At 40.9% G+C, this 24,593-nt stretch overlaps 1 protein-coding gene across 1 annotated transcript in view; it reads left to right on the top strand.

Moving 5' to 3' along the window:
- PRDM15 (PR domain containing 15) overlaps positions 1 to 16,557 on the top strand; it is a 30,655-nt gene extending 14,098 nt beyond the window's left edge. The window contains exons 7-23 of the mRNA XM_009705743.1: positions 559 to 694; positions 1,801 to 1,979; positions 2,629 to 2,723; positions 3,668 to 3,755; positions 4,455 to 4,622; positions 5,901 to 5,995; positions 7,113 to 7,244; positions 8,215 to 8,349; positions 10,276 to 10,439; positions 10,900 to 10,979; positions 11,588 to 11,707; positions 12,436 to 12,567; positions 13,073 to 13,156; positions 13,368 to 13,543; positions 14,727 to 14,807; positions 15,174 to 15,386; positions 15,876 to 16,557. Coding sequence (XP_009704045.1) covers positions 559 to 694; positions 1,801 to 1,979; positions 2,629 to 2,723; positions 3,668 to 3,755; positions 4,455 to 4,622; positions 5,901 to 5,995; positions 7,113 to 7,244; positions 8,215 to 8,349; positions 10,276 to 10,439; positions 10,900 to 10,979; positions 11,588 to 11,707; positions 12,436 to 12,567; positions 13,073 to 13,156; positions 13,368 to 13,543; positions 14,727 to 14,807; positions 15,174 to 15,386; positions 15,876 to 16,352 — 2,555 coding nt within the window. The 3' untranslated portion in view covers positions 16,353 to 16,557. The remainder of the gene's footprint in view (positions 1 to 558; positions 695 to 1,800; positions 1,980 to 2,628; positions 2,724 to 3,667; positions 3,756 to 4,454; positions 4,623 to 5,900; positions 5,996 to 7,112; positions 7,245 to 8,214; positions 8,350 to 10,275; positions 10,440 to 10,899; positions 10,980 to 11,587; positions 11,708 to 12,435; positions 12,568 to 13,072; positions 13,157 to 13,367; positions 13,544 to 14,726; positions 14,808 to 15,173; positions 15,387 to 15,875) is intronic.
- The last annotated feature ends 8,036 nt before the right edge of the window (positions 16,558 to 24,593 follow it).

Below are 24,593 nucleotides of genomic sequence, written 5' to 3'. Positions count from 1 at the left end.
TGTTAATTATCTCTGAGGGCCTTGTCTATGCTAAATGTTGCAGCACCTACACTTAGATTACCTGTATTCTCCTGTGATGGTTTTAGTAATAGAGAGGCCCAGAGAAACACAGGATAGTGGTTCTGAGAGACCTGCCTAGCTTTCTGCAAGAAGGAACAGGAGAGAAAGCATCCTCCCTCTCCAGAGGAGATACCTTCCTCTCTCTGCCTTAAGATTTATTCTTGAAAGGGACCTTTTTCAGAGCCTTATCTTCCTTCAAGGGAAGTTCTAGTAGGAAATTTCATGATGCATAGTTGACTGACCCTTAGTGATAGGTTGGAAAGGTAAGAAGTTATGCCTCCATAAGGATGTTGGCTACATCTTACTTGTCATTCGGTAGCCACTTTCTCTATCTTGCAAGTGCTACCTGCTCATTAGCAATCTTTTATTTGTCATTGACAAATAACATGTTTGTGGACAGATCATGTGTTCAGTTTCACATCTCATTATAAATTCTGCTTTTGAGGTTTTATTTCTAGCTATCCACATTCATGCTGTGCTTTTATGATGTGTTTGCAGTGGAGCATGTAGCTGACATTGTAACTGAAGTCCCACCAGAGGAGGTAGACTTGTCTTCAGCTGCAGAAGAGAGGATCATGGAATTGGTTTTAGGAAAGACGCCTAGCACCACAAATAGTGTCAGTTCAGTGACAAAGTAAGTGTTCTGGGATGCAGAATTTCCTCTTAGGCTTAATTAATATTATGTAGCATGTAGCATGTTACAGCTCTGCTCAACTTCTGGGCCCACAGATGCTCTTTTTTATTAGCATAAAATTACGTGCTGCTGCTGCAAGAGCTGACTTTGAGTGCCACAAAGATGCCTGGTGCACTGGAGGATGGTGCACAGATGGTGAGATACTGGTGGTAGAATTTTGGAGCATAAACCATGAGAATTTCATTTTCTATCATGTTACTGCTTTTATTCAGTGTGGTTCCAAAAGCCTCCTGCAGCTGCAAGGTAAAATATTACTCCCATTGAACGTTGAAGAAAAAACAAGCAAAGAGGTTTTTGCTAAAAAAATTATGCTAACAATTATTATAATTATGCTTGTCATTTGAACTCATAAATGACTTCCTGTTGATTTGTGCGTGTGATACTTGAGACTTAGAGCAGTGGGAGGGGAGAACTTCAGGATAACAGAACCTCAGAGAGACTCTTAAATATCATTTGATTAATTTAGATTCTTTTATGTCTTTTTGTCATGGTAAGATTGGCTTTTTGAATTATTTTTTGTACAATAAAGCACTTGATTTTTCAAAATTAGCTAGTAATGCTATATATTGAAGTCCTTAGCAGACGCAGAACTCTCAAAAATGCATTCCAGCGGGTGGTTCTGCTGGGAAATAGAACAGTACTGCTTCTTGGCGCCCTGCTGCCCTCTTATCATATATGCCTTTTGCATGCGAACTGCCGAGCTTTCTAAGCTGAATTAGTGCTAATGTTTTCAGAGGATAAGCGGAACAGATCCTTTATGTTCCTCTGAGGGGCCTGCAAAGAGAATCTCTGAAGCTGGTGGCTGCTGCTTTTTTCTTTGTTTGTGCTGGGTGAAGACAATTTGGAGTGAGCCGCGCTCTGACATCTGCCGTTTCCAGGGGGTGGCCAGGAGGGCACCTTGGCAATGAGGAAGCTCCAGGCCCCCTCCCTCCCTCCTTCCAGAAGCTGAGCATAACACTCCTCTAGCTTTTGCCGGCTGGTGGGACTCTTTCTTGCAACTTGTGGGATACCTTTCAGTCCCTGCCTTTCTTTCTCTAATCCAGTAGGTTTACTCATCACCAAAACTCCATGTCCCTCAAAAGAAGTTTAATTCTCTCCAGTAGACATGGTATACGGCGGAAGCTGATAAAACAACTTGGGGAGCACAAGCGCGTCTATCAATGCAGTATCTGCAGTAAGATCTTCCAGAACAGCAGCAACCTCAGCAGGCACATCCGTTCTCATGGTGGGTTTGCTTTTGCTTTGCATGTGTATTGATTTTGTCTCTCGCTGGTTCCACCTTTGAGTAAAAGAGCTAGGCTATTTTTAGATATTGGGATACGTAATTTTGAAAGTGCTCTTTTTTCCTTTTTTTTTTTTAACTCTCTCTAGGAAACTCTTAGTTACACAGACCAAAGCATGAGAAGATAATAGTTGAAAGTTGAAGTTAGAGTATTTAAAATTTGAATTTAGGTACATATTTTAAATGAGGGCAAGGATGTGATTTTTTTCCCAAAACTTTTCTTGCCTTTAAACATATACATATATATCGTGCCCCACCTTCCCAGGCACATGGGTAACATTGATGTGTAAATGTCAGCTCAGTGCTTTTTAGCATGTGATCTGCAGTTCCAGAGGTCTGTGACCTCCTTGTAAGGATTCCATGAAAAATAATCACTGAAAAAGGGTGGGAGAACCAAACAAAATTGTTATCAAAATTGTTGGAAAAGGTTAAAAACCACTGTTTGGATCTCCTGAATTACTGAAGTTTCTCATCATTATCCTGTTCATTTGCAGTTGCTTGTGCTGTGGTTTCCCCCATCTTGCCTGGAGTTGATTATTACCAGTCACTGACTACTTTCTTTTTTTTATTTTATCTTGATTGATCCCCTCAGGTGACAAACTATTTAAATGTGAGGAATGCGCAAAGTTGTTCAGCCGTAAAGAGAGCTTGAAGCAGCATGTTTCATACAAGCACAGCAGGAACGAAGTGAGTGGAAATGACTAGCGGGCTCTTTCTGAGATTAGGTGAAAATGTACAGTGAGTTTCCAGATGCTAGCTGGGGAGCTTGGGTCAATTATATCTGAGGGGATATCCGTGTGAATAAGTGAGACAAGACTGATAGGGAGAGGTAACATCTTCTGTTAGAACAGTTGATGAATTTGCAAAGTGCGGACACACTTTTGAGCATGCAAGTCCTTTCTTGTGTCTGCATTTCCTATAGAAAGTTGTTTTCAGGCATTAGTCACAACAAGACAAGCTGGAGTTAGCTGGACCTGCATGATCTAGAGGTGAGATCTGACTTCAGTTTGTGGTGCTAAACAGGATTGTTCCAGTCTTGTTCGCTTGTGCTGTTTCATTTATCCCCACCTATAGTGTCATTTAATGTGTGAACTCTGGGTAAAGGCTGTGTCATTACGGGCTGTGGGCACGTGTGTAAACCTACGGTGCTTACAGGAGCAGCACCATGCCTGTTGGCGAGGGCCTTTCAATGCTGCTGCTGCTGCTGTATAAATATTAAACGTGCCTGTAGTGGGCCTTATCAGTGAATATTTCCTTTGCTGCTTGGCATCAAGATCCTAAGCTCTCAGCTTGCTGGCATCTGTTCTGGAGCTGGAGGATGAGTCAGATTATGTCTTGCTTCTCCAAAATTCTGTCTCTCTGTTGGACCGGGGGTTTTCGGGAAGAATGTTACATGCACACGAGTGCATGGTCTACTCTCTTTTTTTTGTGTGTGTGTGGAGCTCAGATGTAGGAACGTGGCAGGGTGATATAGTGTCAGAATTTTGCATCAATGTGTATTTAAATGTCCTGTTGAAGGAAGAAAATTGAAAAAGACAGAAAATAGGAGAAGTAGTTGAGATTTAGAATTTGTCTGTCAGACGTGACTTGGCTTTTTCCCCGCTTAAACACTTACTGTTTGCAATCCTCAGGTTGATAGTGAGTACAGATACAAGTGCACCACTTGTGAAAAGGCCTTTCGGATAGAGAGTTCATTGGAATTCCATAACTGCAGGACAGGTGAGAATGGCTAACCGTTCCGCTTCCTGTGGCATCACTGCTCTGTTTTGAGAGTATATCCACAAATCCATCTCAGCATAGAAACTGCAGAAGGGGAGTAGGAATTTAGGTTTTTTGTCATCATCCCAACCACCAACCTGCTCCGCTTCCCTCAGAAAAACTCTTTTTGTGATAAATATCACCAGTAATCTGTAGAGGATCACATCCACTTATGTATTGCTTATATATTGCCCGTAGGTCTATTGTCATGTAATGGTATATTTTTGAGATTTTATACTTTCTTCTGGAGTATTCTGTTCTGGCTGGTATTAGGAGCCAGTGCTGGCAGAAGTATTCGGGTGCTTAGACACAGCTGTTTGTGTGATGCTGTGTTGCTGTATGTTTAGTGATTTTACCAACATTAAAAACTTGAATCAGCTGTAACAGAATCCTCTCCAAACTATATGCTAGACCACAATGGAAATAGCCCATGTGAGGAAGTTACAATGCTAGATTCCATGCTCAAGTTAGCATCGTATATATTTATTGCCTTTGAAAAAAAATTTAAAGTAAAACACATGCTTTTGCATTTCCCTCCTCAATCCATACAATGATAGATTATGTGTCAAAACTCAGATCTAAGAGAAGAACTACCTGTCTCACAAACATACAAAACCTGTTTTCATCTATGAAGAGCTGCATGGTTTCTTTTGCTTGCAGATGACAAGACATTCCAGTGTGAGATGTGTTTCAGATTCTTTTCTACAAACAGCAATCTTTCAAAACACAAGAAAAAGCATGGGGATAAGAAGTTTGCATGTGAAATCTGCAATAAGTTGTTCTACCGAAAGGATGTCATGCTTGATCATCAAAGGCGACACTTGGAAGGTAAGTATACTGCAGATCGACCTAATTATTGCTCTTGAAACGGCACTAGAGGTGGGAAGGTTAAGGAAATGATTGTGCATTACGTTTTTCTGGATGGTAGCTGCCATTTTTTTTTTGTCAGGTACCTGATCTGGAGCAGCAGGTTTTAGCAAGATGTGACATTTACTAAAAATAATAGTAATGGATCCTGGAGGGGAGTTGTCCAATTCTATGAAAAACTTTCTAGGAGATGCACCTACCTTTTTTTTTCAGCCTCACATGATCGGATCCAGTGCTACTAACAGTCATGTGAAAGTTGCTTGGCTTATTATGCAGTAGTTTAGACTAGCTGATTTTTATTACATTTTTTTCTTTGAATTCTCTTCTTTGTTTTTTAAAATAATGTGTGGTAACTTGAAAATTTGAAGGGAGGGAATTAACTTGCGGTATACAACTGAAAGTGACTACGGTATAAATATAGCATAAATGGAATGCTGTGTGATGTCATCTTTCAAAATCTTGAGAATATATGAAAATGAGATTGTAAGAGTTTACTGTTCAAAATATATATATATATAAAACATCCGCAGATGTTATATGTACTCAGAGACTCTGGAAAAACTCGAGTGATGGTAGACTGCCAAAATTTGTATTAAAATGCCTCTAGCCATCTAGACGATAAATCCAAAGGTGATTTAAAAAAACCAGCCAGATTGTCTAATTTGGTGCTTTGGGCGTAGCCAACTGTCACTGGCTGCTCTTGTGATTCAGACCTTTGTGTCCTGAAGTAGAGGAGAGCTGGAGGACAAGGGGTTGAATGGCAATGGCAAAGCATCTTGCGTTTAGCTGTCACAGAGCAGCAACAGCCCACTTCCCTCCTGAAGGTAGCAAAGGAAGAGGTCTGAAATCCTCATCAAGCATTGAAGATGATGCTGGGTGGTTGCTTCTCTCCTTAGAGGGGGAATTTCTGGGCCAGGTATCTGATCAAAGTGCCAAGGCCTACTAGATCTGCCTGTTTCCAGGGGTTGACAATAAATGTCTGTTTTCAAAGGCTTTACAATTGGTGTAATAACCAGCAAGCCATAATACATCACTTTGGCAGACTGCTTTTATGTTCTTAAGACACCATTTTAATTTAGAAATTATCCTTTTGTTAGCAATTAAATTCTGCATTGAGGCTCTTCCCAGTGTTTCATTCTTCTTCACAGTATTCACCTGAAAGGGGCATGCAGATTGGAGTTGGAAAACCATGGTTTATTTTTTTTGTTTTCTTTTTTTGATGGGGACTGTTCTGTTAAGGGATGAGGCGTGTGAAAAGAGAAGACTTTGAGCACAGCACAGGAAACATGGTTCGCTACAAGAAGGAGCCTTCGGGATGTCCCGTGTGCGGGAAGGTAGGCGTCTTTGCCAGTGTGTGCCGTGTGATGCTCTGCGTTGTAGTTCCAAGGATACTGCAGGGTTACTGTGCACCTCAACCCAGCACCTCCAAGCATGTTACCGTGGCATACCAAGTTACCAGCCATGTATTAAACCCCAGTAGCAGCCTACCTGAATAGGTAGGCACACAGCCTGCCAAAAGGCTGAGGGAAATGACTTGCACTGAGGTATCTGCCAAGTCAAATTACCTCACAGCTCGGACAGGCACGTGGTTAATTACCGGCAAGCCCTGTCGCCCAGCCAAGACATTACTCTTTAAACTGCTTTAGCTCCGTTGTATATCTAAGCCCACTGTGGCCGTGGATGGTGGTAGAAGAAAGATAAGGACAAAACTGAAGTTCAGAGTAGACTTTTTTCAGGTCATGTAGCACAATGTAGAGTGTAACGTGGCCACTGTGTCTGTATGTGAAACCTCATGGCTTATGTTTCTCAGAGTGAAGTTTTTCTGCCAGAATGTAAACAGCTGGAGTTGACTGTGTGCATTGGGAATCATTTTCTCTTAGAAATAAAAGTGAATTCATGTTGTAGTCATGGTACTGTTGCATTTGGGTGTTTAACAGTCACGATCTTAAGTTGCTGTTATCACAGGGACCGAGACTGTGGGTTTAACTAGTGATTTTGTAAACATTTAATGATTCATGGTGCAAGATGTACTCGAGCAACTCTTAAGTTGGTGTGTAGACTTTTGGTTTTGATGCTTTGGATACATTACGTATCAGTGAAGGTAGATTTTGTAGACTTTTTGTAGATAGGTGGAACATTCATGATTCAAAAGACACTGTCTAAACATTTCTAAATCTGCCTTATGTAATTCTGATGCAGCTATTTTGGAAGTCCACCTCTGATGAACAGCCAATTTCAGTCAGTTCCCTGGAACTGTACACTTGTATTTTGCTGTGCCAGCAGTTTCTGAGGTAGCCTGCTGTCTGGATAACAGGAGCTCCTACATGTTGCTGGCCAGAATGAATAAAACGGGACAGTAAATACGTTCTGTGCTATCCATTGGATAACTTGCAAAGAACTGTAGCCCTACTGGACATGATACAAAAACCCTTCCTTCTTCTTTTCTTTTAGGTATTTTCATGTAGGAGCAATATGAACAAACACCTTTTAACACATGGAGACAAGAAATACACTTGTGAAATCTGTGGACGTAAATTTTTCAGGGTGGATGTGTTGAGAGATCATATTCATGTCCATTTTAAGGTATTGTGTTAATAATTTTTTAGAAAAGGTGTGTTATTTAGCAGGCCCATAAACATTATCGATAAGTGTATTGAGACCGTTACGGCCATGTGCTTATACTGGCAACACAACAGTGATTACGTACCCTGTGCAGTGATGTTTCTAGAGCAGCCTAGCGTGAGTTGTGCTCTGATTTACATCTGGCTCTGTTTCTACATCTGGATTGCTACAGGGTATGTGGACTATTATATTTGAAGTTGTTTCAGCTACCGCTGCAGAACACTGTTCTGAATGCTATGGAAAAACCACCTCTGTGACCTTGGGTGAATCACAGAGCTTGCTGAGTTTAAAGCAGGGAGAATAACGTAACGGGAGTGCTGCAGACACGTGTATTGTTCCACTTGTAGTTTGGGTGGGCTGAGGGGTTACTGTCATCCCCTCTCTTTGTGGGGAATAAAACAAACAAGAGAACTCATTTTTCCTGCCCTTTCCATGCCAGTGATTGTGATTCTCTTGTGTATGCCAGCATAATTGCTTGTGTATTGAGTTCCTTACCTGGTTTTATCAAAATGTTCCAAATCACCAAAAAAATAGTGCTTAAACTGACCCAGATTATTTTGACATAACTAGATTAACACTAAATTGTAAGGAATTGAATTGAAAGGGAATTGTATCACCCAGTGGTGCTCCTGAAGATGCTTTTATGGATGTGATACTGTACCAGTTGAGTCTCTGTTTACATTTAAGTTCCTTTTGTACACAAAAGATTGAGTATTATTTGTTTGGATAAACAGGTGTTCTTTGTTTAGTCATGGACAGAGGAACTTTGTTTACCTGAATTGAATGAAGCAGGAGGATATTTTAAATAAATAATGTTACAGCAATTGTTAAGGCAAGGCAGTCTGCGTGGCAACAAAGCCTGACTAGGTGTTAACTTTTGAAATAGAAGTTTAATTTATTAAAACAGAATATTCTTTCCCACCCTACACAGGACATAGCACTAATGGATGATCACCAGAGAGAGGAGTTCATTGGTAAAATTGGAATCTCATCAGAGGAAAACGATGACAACTCTGATGAAAGTGCAGATTCTGAGCCTCACAAGTATAGCTGCAAAAGGTGCCAGGTAGCTTTAAATACTTTCAAATTAACTTGTTTTGGGATCGGGAGGGAGTGGAGATGTCTATAAATCATTCAGAATTTTAAATAACATTAAGAGTTCACAAAGAGAAGGCCAGTCCACAGGTCTGCTCTCTTCTGCAGTGCTTGTTACCTGTAATGTATGGAGTGGTGCTGTTCCGTAAGACTTTAGGTGGTGTTCTGTAAGGTGAACGCTAAACACTTAAAAAGAGAAATACACATACATACGCTTACTTGTGTGAAAGGAAGCAAGCAAGCAAAACTGGAAGAAGAAACAAGGAAGGAACATTCAAATCTTACACTACATTTTAATTAAATCGTTATAGCATTTCTGAATGATACAGTCCACAAATTGATTAATTTTGATGAGATCAGATGGTCCTCCAGTGGATATCCAGTCTGGAGACCGCTGCTTATGTTCAGTGTGACTGCTTATTCTTGCCCTACTCCATTACTAACAGGATGGCATTAGAAGTACTGCTGGAGCATACCTCACAGCTGAGAGAGGAAGACTCTTTAAACTTCTTACTGTATGGCTTTTGCCAGTTTGTAAAGAAGTAAATGGGGAAGAACAGGGTCTTTAAGGCCCATTTGGATTCTGTGCCCTTCCTGAAGGAGCACGCTGTGCTGGGGCGCATGGGATGCAAAAGCAGTTGGTGACGACAGCAAAACTGGCCAAACTGACATAGGGACAGGGGAATTTTGGTAGTTAAACCACTGACTTGGCCCCTGGAAATCAGAGCTTATTTCACAGTGTAACAAAGTGGCGAAAGTGCTTAGCTTCATTTTAAAGACATGGAGATAATAATACTTCAGTTTTCTGTTCTTATCTGTGGATTGGTTTTAAGTGCAAACTGATTTTAAGCTTATGTCAGTAAGCATAAGAAGATGGGGTATCCCAGCAGTTAATCACGTGCTTGCTTTCAACATGGTAATTTTAATGCCTGACAATTAATGGCTACATAAACTATATAAAATTGTATGCTTCCAAATGAGGGCAGTTGTGCCATTCAAATTTAGAAGCTCTTTTTGGAAGCTGTATTTTTTTTAGTGCTTTTGCAGGTGAAGTAAGCAGTTGTGTAAAGCAACAGCTGTGGAAAATGAGTGTTAGCTGTGATGAAAAGGGGAAGCTCTCTTTGGCTGAAGATACCTGTTCACACATTCCTAAGGGAGAAAACATACAAATGAGTCTTAGTGAAATATCTCTTCTGAGCCCTTAAGAATCTCTCTCTCATTTTTTTTCTCATCCCCAAGTACACCTTCACCAAGCTGTGCAGTGCTGTCAGAAATACTCTGACTAGTTCCAAAATTGGAGCAGAAGGTCACATCATTATGGCACTTTGCCCTGATAATGTTGCAGAATATATACGTATGCAGGGTTACTTAGCCCAGGGAGCCAAGTACTGGAGCACCTGTCTGTCATAGTTGTAGCACTTCCAGGAGCTGAGCTAGAATTGCAGCCCTGCAGTGCCTAGAAATACCAGCTCTTCTGGAGCTAGTGCCAAAGCTTACTATGCAGGCTAGAGCTTACCATGCCCCTAGAGCCCAAAAGACATTTTTTCCATCTGTAACGCCCTTGCTTTGACAGCTAGCAGAGGTTAGACATGGTTCTCTGCAAGACTGTTCATCAGTGCACAAGTAATTGGAGGTCCTCTACTCGTGCAGTGTAAGGAGCAGAGATACCATGTCAAGCTACTTTTCCAAATGAGTTAACTGGTGTCCTGTAGCAATGTGCTTGTAGTGGCCAAAGAGGTTCAAGTCTAAATCCAGCTTTCACGGATTTTTCATCTAGTGATACACAGGATATTTATGTCTGCTAGCTTCGACTCTAGATCCCGGTAATGTGTTACTAGACCGTTGCTGTTCCCAAGGAATGTTTTCCCCTTTCATTCACTATTGGTTCATTCCACAGCTGACTTTCGGCAGAGGGAAGGAGTATCTGAAGCACATAATGGACGTGCACAAGGAGAAAGGCTATGGCTGTAGCATTTGTAACCGACGTTTTGCCTTGAAGGCAACTTACCATGCACACATGGTTATTCATCGGGAGAACCTGCCTGATCCTAACGTGCAGAAGTAAGATGACATCTTGGACTGATAAGAGGAGCTGTCTTTTTTGCAGTACAGTGGCTCTGCCACCTGATGCTTTTAGAGAGTTGGGCTGTACTAAAATGCATGAAACTATATAATGGGTGTTAAAGTATTTATTAAAAGCTGAAATATATATCACTAATAATTCACTTCACACAGATGATTAGTTCACAGCCTCCCAGTTTGGGCTTTGTAAAGCATAAATCTATGATTTTGGTAAATATTTTTTTAAAACTATGATTTGAGGATATAGCAGTGTCAGACTGCTCCAAGCTTGCAGTGAACTTATGGGTTTCTTAAGGCTCATTTTAAAATGGCATTTATGTTTCAAGAAACTTTTATAGTAGTTAGCATTACCAAATGAAATACAGTTACTGACAGAGATGCCTGGAAACCACTTCTGTCTTAAGAAAAGAATCACAGTTTTTGGTCTCTCTGGTTTCAGATATATCCATCCATGTGAAATCTGTGGAAGGATTTTTAACAGTATAGGAAATCTGGAAAGACATAAGCTTATACATACAGGTAAAAATGTTGTGGTTTTTTATTGTCATCAATATTAAAAAGAAATTTCTGCTGCCAGTGCCTGTCTTATTTTTTTCAGGAGGAAATAAGTTATGTGTTTTTACTGTAAGTTATAATAAAATAAATGTTATATATATGCTTTTATGGTAGACCGGTTTTCTAAAGCAGGTAGTATTAATGAAGATATTTGGTGTTGGCACACAATCCAGATTCCTAGTTAATATGATGCAGGATTCACCTGCTAAAAATCCTAATTCTGTATTCTGTTATTCCCCAAATTCTTATCCATGCCACCTTCTCACCATTACACAGGCTGAAAACTGCTATTGCAAAATCATTTTTAACAGCTCATTATTATTTCATGCTATTCAGTATTTTCCTACCTCAGGCTTTATCTTTTTTTTTTCCAGATCTCACACAAAAAGGCAGCTTTTCTCTCTCTCCAAAGTCTTCTAATTTAGTTTGGGCTACAATATGCATGAAAGATATGGTTGACGACACAGGTGGACTGTTGTCCTCTAATTCACCAGTTTAGTCAGTTTTTAGGAGATGCACATTTTTCATTAACATTTTTTTTGTTTATGTTGTCTTTTAAATTTATTTTTAAGGTGTAAAAAGTCATGCTTGTGAGCAATGTGGCAAATCATTTGCTAGAAAAGACATGTTAAAAGAACATATGCGAGTCCATGATAATATCCGAGAATACTTGTGTGCAGAATGTGGCAAAGGTATGTCTAATGCCTTGTTTTCCATTAATTGTGATACTGAGTAGCAGGTGAATATCTGAATTAAAACTACTTCCATTCTTAGAATATTGGGAAGGTCCTTGGAGTGGTGTAAATCGTGCATTTTTGAGAGGTAGAAACTGTATTAATCAGGAGCCTTATGGTTACTTACACTACCCCTAATTTTATACAATTTTGTTTCATGGCCTGTAAGAGACAAAACTGATTTTAATAAAATTTGCTTCTGTCAGATTGAGGAGTGCTTGCCTGACTGAGTTGCAATGCATTTGCAGCACAAAAGTGAATACAAGCTAATTTTTTCATTCTAGGCTGTTTTCAGCCTTAAGAAATAGAGAAATTTCTCTCTGTAAGAGCCTTAAGAGTCAAAGTTGCTTTGACTTTTTGCATTGTTGGCATTACAATTTGAACAAATCTGAACTGGTATTTTAGTGGAAGGCAGTAAGTCTGACATCTCTCATGATGTTTTGTCTTTGCTTGTCCCTGCTGTTTTGCTTCCTCCTCAGTGGTTACTCAGATGTTTTCCAGAGCTTTTTCCTGGAATTAAAATTATAATGATAATGTGTACTGCTACCTAAACAATTAAAAATGCAATTGTGGACACACAGCAAATACAATCGTAGAGCTCTTGGCTAACAACATGATCATCCTGAGTTCTCCTCTGAAGGTGGGAGCAATGGACTGACTGTCATGCTGTACCCTTTGTCACACAGGAATGAAGACAAAACATGCACTTCGTCACCACATGAAACTTCATAAAGGGATTAAAGAATATGAATGCAAGGAATGTCACCGTAAATTTGCACAGAAAGTCAACATGCTGAAGCATTACAAAAGACACACGGGTGAGATCTCTACAGATGTACAAAAGTTGCACTGCATCAGTTAAATGCTTCCTGTGAGAACTCTTATCTAGAGCAGTCAGAGAGTATGAGGAACACTAATTACGCATATTCTGCTTTGTGAAAAGTGAGATTTTTGTCCTCTCGTCAGCCCAGATCACCTGTTATACAATTAAGATACATAGTTTGGTTCGTTTCATATTTTGCTTTTTTAAGAGATGTTGTTTTGATCTAGGGTAGTTTTAGAGTGTTGGTTTTGTTTCAAGTTAGTCTTCAGATTCTCATTTCCCAAAACAAAATTTTACTTCCTGCATCAGTTTCTCTTGGATTCCTTCTCTGCCAGATACAGTGACATGGCTTAGATAAAAATAGCTGGTGAAGCTGGGCTGCTTATACTTGTTTGGCTATGATTTTTTTAATTTTTTTTTTTTTAGTAATATGAGACTTGGAATTGTCCCAGATACCTTAGACTGCTTTCACTCTGATGCTAAATGTGCTCTTCATGCAGGGATCAAAGATTTCATGTGTGAGCTCTGTGGAAAGACATTTAGTGAGAGAAATACAATGGAGACTCATAAGTTGATTCATACAGGTAAGTCCTCTAAAAAACAGCATCTAAAGAACAGTATCCAAAGACAATCTCTTAATTTTGTTCCTAGGCTTGCTTTAGACTTGCCGGTCTTGGAACTAGCATTACACATCCCATTACCAACATAAAATTGTTCCTGTTGTTGAGATGCTGACAATATGATACTCATCTCCGGGGGCTGTTCCTAACAGCGTTTCCTTCCGTCTGCTGCCAGTAGGAAAACAGTGGACATGTTCCGTTTGTGATAAGAAGTATGTCACTGATTACATGCTACAGAAGCACATCCAGCTCACTCATGACAAGGTAGAAGCCCAGAGCTGTCAGCTGTGTGGGACAAAGGTTTCTACCAGAGCGTCCATGAGTCGACATATGAGGCGTAAACATCCAGAGGTGAGTTTGTTTGGCAGGTAGATTGTGGGGCGGTTTGGTTTTTTTTTTTACTTTTTTTTTTTTTAAAGAAAGTTTATTGCCTTCAGTGACTTGAGAGAGGGGAAAAAAAGTAATTCCTTTCTTTTTTTCTGTTCTTTTGGGGCCCATTTTAGGTAGTGTCTGTTAAGCATGCACTTAACTGAATCAGCCCTTTCATTATGTTATGTTCCAGTAGTAAACATACCTGATTGTCCGTCCTTAAAAATAAAGTTCTTCTAATTATTTAAATCCCTCTTCTTTTTCTGCCCCATCTTAAATATGTATTTTTTTCATGTTTTGTCTTCATCCATTAGTGAGTATAATTGATTCTGCTTTCCCCATTGTGTTCTCTGTATTCTAAAGTGACCTGAAAGAAGTGGTGAATAGAGAGGTGATGGCAGCATCTGCTGCTGATGCAAAATTATTCTTAGTATGAAAGATGAATGCTGACTGCAGAGAATCTGAATTAGAGGGCTATTTTCTCTGACTCCAGCAGGGCTTTTTCTGTGTTCTAAATTTCTGAACAGCTATTGTGTTTCTCCTCAGCGTTTCTTGTTTACATTGACTAATGCTTGTCCATTCCCTTCGAGGCTTTTTTTTCTTTACTACCAATTTATCATTAGTATTGCTTTGCTGTAAACATTTTTTCATCATGATGACTGGGAAGGAAGTCAACAAAGAGCTTTGTTTATTGATTTTTACATTAAAAATGCACCTACATATCTGCAATCCAGAGAGCAATTTGTCTTTTCTTTGATGAGCTGAGAGGTATAGATTCAGCTTAAAATAATGGAGTAGGACACAATTGATAGGTTTATAAATAGAAATGCTAAAATGATAATATTTTTTTCAAACATACTGTTTGTTTTCTATAGAATTCATCACTTCCCAGTGGGTTGTGTTCTGTCTAAAATATGAAAATAAACATATTCTTCTATTGTTGTCTTTAAGTTTTGCTGGTTTTCAGCGAGAAGTAAAAGATTCTATGCCAAAAGGTTATTTAAAAAAAAAAAGCCGTGGTTAAATCCCTTGTATTAAATGATATGTGCGGAATGTTAGATTACATTATTTTTGCTTTGTGACAGGATTTATTAGGGCAATGCTGTATTGTTTGACGGCGGCATGCACTGCTGCAGTTCACCAGCTGATACCTCTTTGTCTACAGATTCTTGCGGTGAGGATTGGTGATTTAGAGCAGCTGCCAGAGACAACTACTATTGATGCCTCCTCAATTGGGATCATTCAGGTAAATTTGTCATGGCAGCTAGGTTCCAGGCCTACCGGAGGGTGAGGTGGGGACATCACTTTTTTTGGTACGTAACATAGCTGGGCGTAGGCTGATGGGCAAGGAATGTGCTTTTTTAGAGAGTCAGCCCTAGCTTAACATATATAAGCAGATGCAAGCTGTTGATCTGTTTTGCTGTATAACACGGGTGCTGGTAAAATGGAGGTAATTACCGGGTGAGGTCTCATGCTCTGAAATCATGTTTTTGCTAAAGTTTGTTTCTTCACTTGAGAATCGACAGTAAACCAACTTCAGGTGATAGTCTCTTACTTGGAACTTCCCTAAGCAAAATGACTTGATGTTTCGTTTGGAAATGTGTTGCTCCAGCCGGAATTAGCCTTGGAACAGGGAGAATTACCAGAAGGTAAACAGCATATGAAAGTTCCTAAACGCGGCCAGAAACGAAAACAAAGGTCAGGTGAGGAGGAGGAAGCTCAAGTGCCTGAGGACCCTGCCTTCAGTGAATACAGAGAGAAGGAAGGTGAATTCACAGGGAATGTTGGAGATGAAACTAATTCAGCTGTGCAGAGCATCCAGCAGGTGAGCTCCAGTAGCAGGGTGATGAGTAGCAGGCACTGCTTAAGAGGGATAACCCTTCTTTTTTCCTAACAGCAAACACAAAAGAGCTAATTTGATAACTTGTGGTAATACAAAGATGAATAGAGACTTTTAAAAAACCAAGGAGTTGGACCAGTAATCTCCTCATGTTTGTTTTCATGTCCTTTGGTGTTACCATCTCCTTGTTGGCCAGGTACCACTAACTGGCTGAAGCTGTGACTAAAAGTGTGAAAGTTAATTCGGCTGCTTGTTTTGAGTGTTGCATATGGCTCTCTTCCATTACCTTCTCTTTCTGTATGTGGAAGTTGTTACATTCCAAGCTTTCAATGTTCCCCTCTGTGTGTATGAATTGTCTTGCTGGCAGTAGCAACATGTGAGCCCATCTGCACTCAGGTGATCTTTCTTGATGCTTGATACTTGGTAGTCAGCTGCAAGACAGAAGGTTGAGGTTACCTTTCTGTTTCTCCTCAGGTGGTGGTGACCCTTGGCGACCCAAATGTCACAGCCCCTTCCAGTTCTGTGGGGCTGACAAATATCACTGTTACCCCCATTACGACGGCAGCTGGAACCCAATTCACAAACCTGCAGCCGGTGGCTGTGGGCCACCTGACTGCACCTGAACGCCAGTTACAGCTGGACAACTCCATTCTCACCGTGACGTTTGACACAGTCAGTGGTTCCGCCGTGCTGCACAACCGCCAAAACGACATTCAAATCCAGCCGCAGCCAGAGGCAGCCAGTTCTCAGTCTGTGGCCCATTTTATAAACCTGACCACCTTGGTGAACTCCATTGCTCCTCTTGGGAACCAGATAACGGAACAGCATCCTCTGACGTGGAGGGCAGTGCCTCAGACTGATGTCTTGCAGCCCCAGGCACAGCCAACGCAACAACAGTCAGGACAGCAACAGGTTCAAACAGAGCAACAACAACAGATGTATAGCTACTAATTTATACTTTGAAAAGTTTTGAAACGGACAGTACTTAGAGATAATAACACACGGACCTTTGGAAAATTTCTAATAGGATTGTTTGCTGGATACCAAACAGAGATGGGGAAAATGTTTGTACAATGAAATGTAAGCTAAAATTGGCATAGCGCCCTGCAACACTCTGATCTTGAGATTCACATGCTGTCTCTAGGCCTTGCGCTGTCTTAAAAAAAGAAAAAGGAAAAAAAATCTCACCATAAATTTAGCACCCCCTTGCACTGCATATTTTGTGCAGTAAGATTGAGATTTGACAGGAGCGTCATAATACCTCTTAACCAAAGCAGGGAAATCCTAAATATTACGGCACTGGTGATTTACAAAACCCTTTCAGCCATACCATGTCACTTCTTTCCAGTTTGGAAATTACATGTGAAGACCTTGTTCACAGTGAGGTGGAATGCACTTGTGGTCAGCTGGTCGAGACTGAAATGTAAAGACACAAATGGGCAAAACAATAATTGTCTTGTTTTTTATCTTCTTTAGGTCTTGTATCTAACAACATTGGTAAAGTAGGTGGAGGTTGGGGCTTTGGGGTGGGGATGAGTGTGGTGTGGAAGAAAATACACCAATTTCACAAAATACTTCCATTTCAGTCATGGGAAGAACCCTGTACCCATAACACAGTGTTAGTGTGACTTGAATCAGATAGCTGGTCTAATACTAAAGCAACTTTTATGGTCTTCTTGTCAAATTTGAATCAAACCCGTTATGAACTGAAAAAAGAATGTGATACAGTTTTATGTAATTTTTCAAAATTGCTCTTTCAATCTTGCTTTTAGCTAATAGGCCTGAAGAGCAATGACTCCCCTTTGATCAAGTTCAGGATGTGAATTTTTTTCAATTAGTCTTCTTTCATCGTGTAATAAACGTTTGAGAAAGCATTCTTTTTATATATATACACACACACATATAGAGAGAGCGAGCGCCTTTGTGCTTTACTGTGTGTTCCTGGTGCGTATTTGTGTGAAAAACAGTTACCAATGTGATTCATTCATTTTTTTTCATCCCCATATCGCCCTGTTCTCACAGAAATAACATATGGATTCTATCCCTTCTAGTTCAAAAACTATTTCCAAAATTCATCGCTGCACACAAGATTGTGTGAAATGCAAGAAAAAAGAATGTCTGGGGCGTATTGTGCCACAGGGCGGCGGTGTGGCCTAGTGTCTCATGGGCAAGGTTTGTGGGACTTGGGGATACAAATAGCGGGTTGGGTCAAATCCATCACTGCTGATACTGCGCTTTCGTTCTGTTCTCCGTACGTTGATGTGCAGTCTGGACTTTTGCATGTCAAGAAGATAGTATCTTTCCCACAGAGAAAAAGCAGCTGATAGCAAAAAGGAATAAACTTTTAAAAAAAACCACAAACTGTTGCTGCCAGTAATCCTTAAAGCTATGGCTGAAGAACCAGGTCCTTCGGGGCAGCAGGCTGAGCCACAGAAGGGTGCTAAAGGTTTTTGCTGAGGATAAAGCAGCTGCTGTGTTTGACAGTGAAGAGAGATTGATGGTTGTAAAAATCCTGTCTGTGCCTATTGTATTTATGAAAATGTTCTATGTATTAGCAAAAATATGAGTAGGAACGACTTCAGCTTTGAAAGTCTGTATTAACATGGACTACTTGACCCCTAAAGGATGCCTTATAATCTCTGCAACAAATTCTTCCAAAGTATAAATGTCTGGCTATTAAGATTAACCTCCAGTAGTTTTCTTGGTGCCGTAGCAGTGTCCAGAGGCTCGCTATGCCAGGGTCTGTGTAAAGCTTAGTTGCAACAGGACATGGGTAGGGAAGGGGTTCCTGGTGACAGATTTTGTGTGACAGAGGAGCAGAACTACTTTTCTGGAAATATCAACAAGCCTATAGAATGTCTGCGTGGGAGGGACCTGTATTTGATGGGACAGGGATGCGTATCAGAAAGAGAAAATACCTTTTACTGGTGTGGGAAAGAGAATTTTTCATTCCCTAACCCCTTCTATCTTCCTCAACTCCTTTTCACACAGTACTGTGAGATCTTGCAATTTTATTAGCTTCTCAATATCCTGAGAAGTACAGCTTTATGCCCCTGAGTCATCTGGATTATTTCATCACTAGCTTGAGCCAGTTAAGTTTCTCCTCAGTTGTCCTGTCCAGAAATGCTTCCCCTTTACAGCAAACCCACTGGTCAAGGGGAAGCTAGGTTTTATTTATGAAATATCTTGTTTATGTACTTGACAGTACTTGATACTTTTCACACACACCCCCCCCCATGTTTGGTGCCTAACTGGTAAAGGCACATTATTCTTGGCAGGGTACTTTGGAGAGAAAAAAAAAAGGGGCGAAGGAAAGCAAATGGAGAGGTCATAGGCCACATTGTTATGGTAAATAAAAGATGGCTAACATCTAAAAAAGTACATAGATATATGTACACACACACACAGGGAGGGTTACAGTGCTGTATTCAGAGCTTCTACAAGATCAGGGTTTTGTTTAGACGTATGTAAATGGTGATTAAGCTTTTAAGTGTGGAAGAAGAGGTTTTTTGCCTTAACTGCAGAGTGAGTACATCTGCTCTATGTTAATACTACTGATAGTAGCACTTATAATGCATTGAATCAACTGGAGTAATTTTAACATGTAATTCCCTGTTTGATAAGAATTGTACACGGAGGTAACTGACCATTACAGAGACCTCTGTGACTTCACGAAACCTCTTTCTCCTGAAGTGATCCTCTGATATTCTGTAATCATACGCCGCCTGGCATCCCTCCCACCCTAACTGGCCTGTGCAATCCCATCCATGCAAGTTAGCATCTTGCCTTTCTGGTAATGATTGATTCTAGCTGATTTTAAAAGGAATGATCACACAACAAGTGCTTGCATGTTGGTGGTCATATAGAAAAGAAATGTCTCTCTTCAGTCTCTCAGTATCCCCAAAATCATAGAGTCATAGAACAGCCCAGGTTGGAAGGGACCTGGAACAATCATCTGGTCCAGCCTTTTTTTGGGAAGAGGAGCCTGGATGAGATTATCTTGCACCCTGTCCAATTGCAGCCTTAAAACCTCCAGTGACAGGGACACTATCGTGTGGCTGGGGAAGTTGTTCCAGCGGATGCTTTTTCTTACTGTAAGAATTATCTTAAATAATATTCTGCTTCAGGAGGGAAAAATATAACCACTGGAAAGGCTTTGACTAGGCCAGGCAAGAGAAAGTTCATTAAAAGCTCATCTTCCCAGAGCACTCCTCTTAGAAATGATCCTGACTTTCCCTGCAGCTGTCACTAGGGTACCTCATCATCTCTCAGCGTGATTTTATTATTACTACTGTTATTAATATCCGTATGAGAACACAACTGTATCTTGGGTGTGCTGCAACATGAAACAATTTCAGAACAAATTATTTTGTTTGGTTTTGTTTCAAACAAATTATTTTGTTTGGAGATACTGGAAATTAATGCCTTCTCAGACAGAGCTTACCTTGGATGAGTAGTGACTGCCAGCTGCTCTCCCAGCTAAGCCTTTTTCAGATGAATACCAAAGTTATACTGATGCTGTTTCAAACTGCACAAGAAATAAAACTACATGAGGGACGTGCAATCTAAATTTCCTTTGCCAGTTTGTTACTAGCCTTTTCAGCTGTAGGATGTGAAGGTTATTAGTTCTGACCACATGTTGGGAGATTTTGCATAAGAACTGTTCGGTAACAAACTGGAATTACTTTGAGCCAAAGGAGTGATGTTGTGTAGTGTTCTGTGTATTGTCACTGTTTACTGCTAAGATCGTTATTGAATTGAATGCTGTCTGTGGCACATGGGCTCTGAAGTAAAGGAGCATCGAGGTACAGAACCCTTTCTCTATCAGCGTTATTCTTTTCTGTTCCTTAATTAATGCATCAAACATTTTTTTTCTTCAAATCACATAGACTTGCTTCAAAAGCAATAAGCTTAATCATGATCTCATAGAGCTTTGTACATCCCACAGTATACGGAAACATGGGGTAGTGTTCTAAAATACTTACTCTGTAGCTTGTTACTGGGTAATAACAGAAGGCGGAGGAGAATGAATCTTTCTTGGCTATGATCTGTGGTGAGTTGTCTCAGGAAAACCTACTGTATCAAGTGCTATTACGCTCTCTAAAATTAAAATTTTCTTTTTAGATGTGTCAGTATGAAAAGTGAATATTTTTGCAGAAACCTACCGGTCAGTCTCCTGTCAGTCTAACCAGCTACGTTTCTGTAGCTTTTTATTGTTCCAGAAATTGTTTGAAGTTAACAGCCAGGTAACAGTTGAATTTATTTCCAGAACTGAATTTTCTATCAGTTTGTCAGAGTGATTTGCTAGTGTTCTGCATACATAAAGATGCCCGAATTTCTCATCTTGAAAACTAGGACTGGAAAAAATGCCATACATCCAAGTGACGATCATATAAAAACTATAGGTATGACATGAAAATGGATAGGGTAAACAGCTTTGTTGTTAGTATTGCTTCGTGAATTCTTGTTCAGTAGTGAGATTTCCTTGGTGCTATTTAAATAATAATGTCACTCCTCCTAATTACTTTTGGCCTTACATTTACTATTGATACAGGCATACCTGTTGGAAAATCTTTAATCCTTTGTATTTTTGGCATTCTTTGTCACGGTAGTTGTGTGTCAGCCTCATCTGGTGTAAAGGGAGAAGGAAACATTTTGGAGGTGGATACTGCTGCTCCACACCACGACGCACAGCAAAGCTCTGCTTGAAGTAGTTTTGGGGACAGACAGTGCAGCCAAGTGAATTAAATCTGTCAGATTGGTTACCATGGTTTAGTGTGACATAAGGGCTTTTGCCCTATAGCAAACCCAACGCGTCGTGTTGGCAGCAGAATAAAGGGAAAAAGCATTTCCATTGTCTTGGTCATCAACTTGTCTTTGAGTGATTTTCTTCAGTATGGAGATGCTACTGTGATACTTGCACTGCACATGGCAAGGAGCTGTTCAATTTTCTTGGTTAAAAGTGTTGGAACACTAAAAAACCACGGGTGCTTCACCATACAGTGTAGCCATGGTTGGAAAATACGGGGTTTTGCCCTAAAATGCTTTGAGAAAGCTGTTCTGGATTTATTTTCCCTCCTGGGTGCTGAAGTGCTGTTCTGCATGCGTACTGCTGCCAGTTCAGTTCCATTCGGGCTGGGCTTCGGCACACGGAGCCCCTGCAGCACAGCTTACGATGGCTGACACCTCGGATTGCTGTTCTAGAGGGTCCAAGCTCACGGTTGCTAAACTTCAATTCCCAAGAGCTGAGCTGAACGGAGCAGGCTGGGGATGCTCGGCACGTGGCAGGGAAGGTGAGACTTGTCCGGGAGACTTCAGTCTCACCCCTGGAGTCAGGATTTTGTCACCGTTTGTAGGGTAACGCTGTTGTCTTCCTGCCTGTTTGCACCAGTTACAGCACCTGGTTAGTTGGTGACGCTTTTGAAAAGCTGGTTATTGGGTGGAATGGCTGTAGAGCCGCTGATGTCAAACACAATTCAGAATACTGAGTTTGGGGATTTATTTCATCTACAGCGAAGGGTTTAAGTTCTAATGTCTTTTTGTTATCAGTTGAGTGCTTTCCTGTATTTTTCTGTTCACTTATAGATTTTGATTCTCAAAAAGTTTTTAAGGTGTCTTGTAAGTGTAGCAAAATTTAAAAGTCTACAGAAAAAGAAGTGTAGAAATGGCAGAATGAGGAGTTAAAATCAGGAGAAACTAGTGAAGCTAATTTTCTACAGATTTCCGCCCTTCTACCCACATGAGTCTGAGGTTCTTGCCATGATGCCAGCTCAAGGAAGGTGACGGCACAGGCTCTGGCTCTTTGGCCAGAATTCCTGGTGTAGGGATTGATGCGCTGGGTGTTGTTAACGAGAGCAGATACCTGCCCAGTTCTGCCAGCCTTCCCCTTGAGCCACGTCATTTCAGTGTCTCTTCCCGTCACAGCTGGCTGTTTTCACAGAGCTCACAGGAACACAAGTGTCTCTGAGACTTGTACCTCTCCGCTTTAGTGAACGTCAAGAAACAGATTCAAAACTGGGGGGAAAGAGGGAATGAAACACATTGCGTGTATAGGTAAAAACTCTGGAAGAATATGTATTTGGCCTGCTGTGCTGAACGCTCTGGTAAGTTGTGGTGGATGCAGTGCTGTTAACTAAACATTGCATTTAGATGCTTTTTTTTTTTAGCAGAACCTATGTTCTGTTACTTGAATAGGGGAGAGCGTTAGTGTGTGTTCAGTTTACCATAAATTAAATTCAAAGGTTTGAATTCACACGCTCAGCGTGTTATATGCAGCAACACGCAGAAACCAAAGCGGAAGATGCTCAAACGATAAGAGAATGAAGTAGGTCCGCATTTCATCACTTTTGGGAAGAGCGAACGCAAGGTTGTGGGCGGCGTTTTCTCAAGCGTGACTGTCCTTTCTGACGCACAGAATAGACCTATGTGACATCAGCATGCAAGTCGGGCACAGGGGTGTCACTGAGGGGATGACACTGGAATAAAGAGGGGTGTTTTACAGTCAAAAACAAACCCCCAAAATCAAATCAGCTCATTAAAGGAAAGGGTGGGGAAGTTCTAACCCTAGTTCCTTGCTGTGCCAAGGAGAGGGAGATAAAAAAGAACGGCTCTCAATCTGTTATACTGGCTGGTACGTAAAAAAAAAAAATAATAAATTAACTGCATGCACGAGCTCCTCTTCCCTTCTGTCCACACCCATGCCTGTGTTAAGACCCTAGTCTGAGCTTTCAAAGGAATAAATACCTTTGTCTGATTGACGTACAGATGGCATTTGTGCCCAAGGGCCCTACTTACCGTATAAAATTCAGGATTGCTTTTCAAAGTAAATATGAGAACATAGCATAGGGGTATTTGGGCAGGAGCGGGTTCTTTTGGGGGTTATGTTTGTCTTAAAAGTAAAGAATAGTTGCTTTATTGCCCTCCTGTGAAGTCCATGCTGACGCAAACAGAAGATTTTTGCTGAAGAGACAGTGGAATCAGTGACAAAGCACCATTTTTAAAGACGCAAAAGAGTAGAGCTTAGATTGCATAATCAAAGAGAAAAAATGAGAAACTTTGTCCTGAAGGCAAATGCACCTACTTCTCATTCACTCTCCTCCCTTTTCCACTACTTTTTTTCCCATGAAATACATGCAAATCCCAACATGCACTAAGTTTTCCTCCAGGCATGATATACTTGTGTGGTTATTTAAGTAAGAAGTGGGTTGGATAGAGATATGAGGTGTTCCTGGCAGAAAGGTCTTGGAAAAGAGTGCTGTATTTACTGCTGTTGTTTTAAAGTTATCCAGTCACCCCTGAGAACATTTCTAGTTAGTAAAGGGGTAGCTGTCATTCTAATTATACAGCATACACATTTCCTTCTTAATTTACTTTGTCTTCTCACAGCATAGACAGTATATCTGAGTCTACCTACTTTAAAAAATGTCTAGAAATTAAGTGTAAGCATTTTATCAAAATGATGAGTGGTTTAAGAAGTAATTCAAGAACAGCAGGAACTAGCTGTAATCAATTAATGCTTGCAAGAAATCACAAATTCTGGTTGCACAGGACACTTATCATAGCCTAGAAGCAGTAACTGAATGTGTGTGGTCTCCTACACTTAGCCACGAAGACTTCCAGCTCTCAATGGCATGCAGTGCCAACTAATACCTTTAAAGGTGCCTGCGTTTGGTGTGAAGGATATTGAAAATGGTGGGGTTCAGTGTAAACTAACAGCACTATAAATGGAAGAATTAGAGGGTGGGCGGTGGCGAGTGGGATTGCTCAGCAGTACCTACAACAGCAGCCATAGGAAGATGTGTTTTAACCACCCTAAATGCCTTTGCAGCCCATTGCTTCCTTCCCTTCTCTGGACATCCGTCTCCCACCAGTGCTGCTCCCCTGTTCCTGCCTGTGAGCTGGCAGTTCTGCCTCAGCTCCAGCACCAGAGAGGGAGGGCCTGCGCCGCAGATGCCGCCTGACGCCTCGCCCAGGCTTCCTGCGAGACGGGCCACCTTCCTCCGCCAAGGCCGCCTCAAACTGGGGGGCTCCATGAGCTGCGGGGCCTCGTTAACCTGCACCGCAAAGGAAGCAAAGCGGATCGAGTCCAGCAGAGGTGCACCCACACCACCATCATCCGGCCCCACGCTTGGCACCCCTCAGGTTTGGGAAACATCTCAACGGGGGAGTTGGAAAACAGAGAAATAAACCTCT

This window comes from Cariama cristata, unplaced genomic scaffold (assembly GCF_000690535.1).
Source record: "Cariama cristata isolate BGI_N322 unplaced genomic scaffold, ASM69053v1 scaffold20608, whole genome shotgun sequence".
NCBI lineage: Eukaryota > Metazoa > Chordata > Aves > Cariamiformes > Cariamidae > Cariama > Cariama cristata.
The sequence above is the reverse complement of the archived record's forward strand: the minus strand, read 5'-3'. Positions and strand labels throughout refer to the sequence as shown.